General features: G+C 26.5%; 1 protein-coding gene across 1 annotated transcript; it reads left to right on the forward strand.

Moving 5' to 3' along the window:
• Positions 1-567: 567 nt before the first annotated feature.
• On the forward strand, positions 568-3,013 carry LOC103308149 (putative nuclease HARBI1). The gene is made up of 7 exons (XM_008181049.1): positions 568-679; positions 818-945; positions 1,469-1,665; positions 1,859-2,006; positions 2,207-2,351; positions 2,434-2,581; positions 2,746-3,013. The coding sequence occupies exons 1-7, from the start codon at positions 568-570 to the stop codon at positions 3,011-3,013; spliced, it is 1,146 nt and encodes a 381-aa protein (XP_008179271.1).
• Positions 3,014-3,469: the final 456 nt, after the last annotated feature.

Genomic DNA, 3,469 nt, shown 5'->3' on the forward strand with positions numbered 1-3,469 from the left:
GAACTATTAGATATCACAGAGGTTCTCTATGCCTCATCGGGTATATTAACTTAACTTAACGAGTTAAAAAAATCGTTAATTTACCCAGCCTTGCCAATTATAATATTCATATTAATAACTACCTATAATTTATTATGGTGCATTCCAATTAAGTACCTATCTATTACTTATTAGGACTAAATAATAAGTATTTATATAATTATATTATATACATATATAATATGTATTCCTTAATCTTTAATAATAAGGTTTATTAAAATATATTAATTACCTATTATTTATTATTATAATTATTTATATACAATATGCATCAAACACATTACCATATTTATTTATTTCCAACTTAATTACGTTTTGAAAGTTCAGATAATATATATCAAAAACTAGTTGATTATATCTATATGGACTGCATATTATATTATTATGTTATGACTTAATGATTATTTTACTAATAACAAAAATATTCCGAGAAGTACTAACTAAAACAGAAATGCTTAATCAACTGTCGACTTTTGTTGTGCTACTTTGCTGCTTGCTTTAAGTGTTTTTTTGTTAAATTTATTCATTATGGATGACTTGGATTTATTTGAAAATCTTCGCGCCGTTGAAAATTTGGAGATCATAGAAATGGATGCTGAGATTGTGAGAAATTCTCGCGAAGCTCTAAATCCCTTCCAACGTGAGTCACATTTCATACATTAAATAAATATATTTATATAATAATAATATATATTATTAAAATAATATGAAAAGTAGATAGGTAGGTACCTACATGTGAATTATACTTGAATATTTTATTTTGCTTCACTGTTTTTAGATTTATCTGATAGACAGTTCATAGGAAAGTACAGACTATCAAAAGACCTATGTCAAATTGTAATTGACATGGTTAGGCCTTTCATGAAGGAACCATCAAGGCAAAGTGCATTGACTATTGAACGCAAGGTATATTACTGAAATAAGTGAAATTAAATAGCTTTATTATGTACCTAGCATGATGATTGATTATATTGATTATTTATTGAGTAAAAATAAAACCTCCAAAAGGGTGGTTAGGTGATAAATTACATTGTTTCATATTTATGAAACAATGACATTTTATTAACAATATTGTACAAGTACTAAACATGGTGGTTAATACAAACTGATGATTGTAAAAATTAAATTGTAAATATAAACTAGTTAAAAGGTAACAATTTCAATTATTTAAAATTCCAAACTTAACATTTTGATAATAGAAATCAAAATTTCTGAATTAAATATAAATATATTAATGTTTATTAATTGTTTTTATTCCAAATATATAAGACTACAATAATAAATTAAAAAAACTCAAGTTGACACAGACAATTAATATCATTGTACATTTTTAATTACATATTTTCTTAGATAAAATAACTGTAAGTTATAAATGTTTTCAAATGCATACTTAATAGTAATTACAATTAAACATGCATTTTTCAATTAGGTTTTAACAGCTCTGAGATTTTTAGCAGCAGGAAGTTATCAGTTAGATGTTGGGGAAAATAGCCATTCTTTAGTTAGTCAACCATCGGTTAGCCGAATAATTGAAGAATTCGTTAATGCTGTGAATAACCCAAGTATTTTTGAAAAATATGTTTATTTTCCCAGAAACTTTGAGGAGCTAAATGGTTCATGTCAACGGTAAGTCGAACAGTAGGTAGGTACCTAATACTAACAATTTATTAACAAGGTATTAATGAAATTAAATATACCTACATTGAAATTATATTATTTTGTTGGTTAGATAGGCACTTATTATTGATATACATGTTTTGTAGGATAGATAATTAACTGTTGTTCCAATTTTTATTATTAGTGCTTATTAAATTTTTAGATTTTACAATAAGTATTCATTCCCCGGAATTATTGGAGTAATTGATTGCACGCATGTTGCAATTGTGCCACCTAAAACTGAGGACAACTTGTACCCAGAGCATATTTATGTAAATAGAAAGGGATACCATTCTATCAACACTCAACTGGTAAGTAATTCAATATTTTATTTTAAGTGGATTCAACACATATTATATGAAAACATTTGTCAAATTTAAATTTAAAAATAAATATTAAGTGGATTTTAAGTGATTCCTATATACAAATTTGAATTGGGAAGACTAACTAAAAGATTAAATAATAAAATATTTAGTAATTGTCATTGGTTAGTGAATTTTTTTCTTTAAAGATATGTGATGCAGATTTAAAAATAATAAATGTATCTGCTAAGTTCCCGGGTTCTGCGAACGATGCTTGTGTTTGGAACTCTAGCAATGTAAAAACATTTCTAATGGACCTTCACGAAAATGGTCATGCATCGTACTTCTTATTAGGTGTGTTCAAAATATACATTGAAAACTTAAATATCTAATACTTAAGTGTTTGACATATTATAATTATTGTTTTTTATATCAGGTGATTCAGGATATGCCCTTCGTCCTTGGTTAATGACTCCGTACTTGGATCCTGCTCCACTATCCCCCGAAGCTTCTTACAATAATGCATTTTGTTCAATTAGATCAACAATTGAACGATGCATTGGTGTTCTGAAAATGCGATTTCGGTAATCTATATAAGAAATGTGCATACACTTATAATGAGTACAATAAATAATAAAATAATTTACATATAAGCTAAAGTACAAATAAAACCACCTTAGACCCTATAACCTATAATATAATGTAATATGTCAAAATAAATAATAATACCTACCTATGTTAATTCCAGATGTCTATTGAAACATAGAGTGCTTCATTATACGCCAAATAAAGCATCCAAAATAATTAACACATGTGTTGTTTTGCATAATATGTGTATTACAGACAACGTGTCATTGGTTGATGTTGATGAAGATGAGATCATTGACTTTGGTATTTATCAGACACTGGATGAAACTTTATTGAATAATAGAGGAATGGTCAACTTAAGAAATCCTGAATTATCTAGTGGACGACATATTCGAGACCAAATTGTTCAAACTTTATTCAATAATTAAATAATATTTATGTTATGTTTTATATGAGTGTGTTTTTATTATAAACTAATTAAGATATAAAAGTATTAAACAAAACTACCTATATAAACACAATTTATTAAATCAGTAAGTAGGTATGTACTATGTATGCTGTACAAGTCATAGATATTAAAGAATATCTTTGGTACAAGTGTACAATACAAAAACATAACCTTTAAAAATCATATAATTAATAATTACAATAGTTTTCAAGGTTATGTTTTAGTATTGACAACACACACACACACACATACACACACTTGTTGTTCAGTATTATAATATGTTATTACTTATTAGTTATTTACGGAAGCGTTGAAGGGCCAACCATATGTTTTTTTTTATCTCATTATTATGGATTATCACAAGTCATTATTATAGATTATAACTCGTAATAACGGATTCGACAACTCGTAATAACGGATTGACAACTCGTAATTA

This window comes from Acyrthosiphon pisum, chromosome X (genome assembly GCF_005508785.2).
Source record: "Acyrthosiphon pisum isolate AL4f chromosome X, pea_aphid_22Mar2018_4r6ur, whole genome shotgun sequence".
In the NCBI taxonomy this organism is placed as follows: Eukaryota; Metazoa; Arthropoda; class Insecta; order Hemiptera; family Aphididae; genus Acyrthosiphon; species Acyrthosiphon pisum.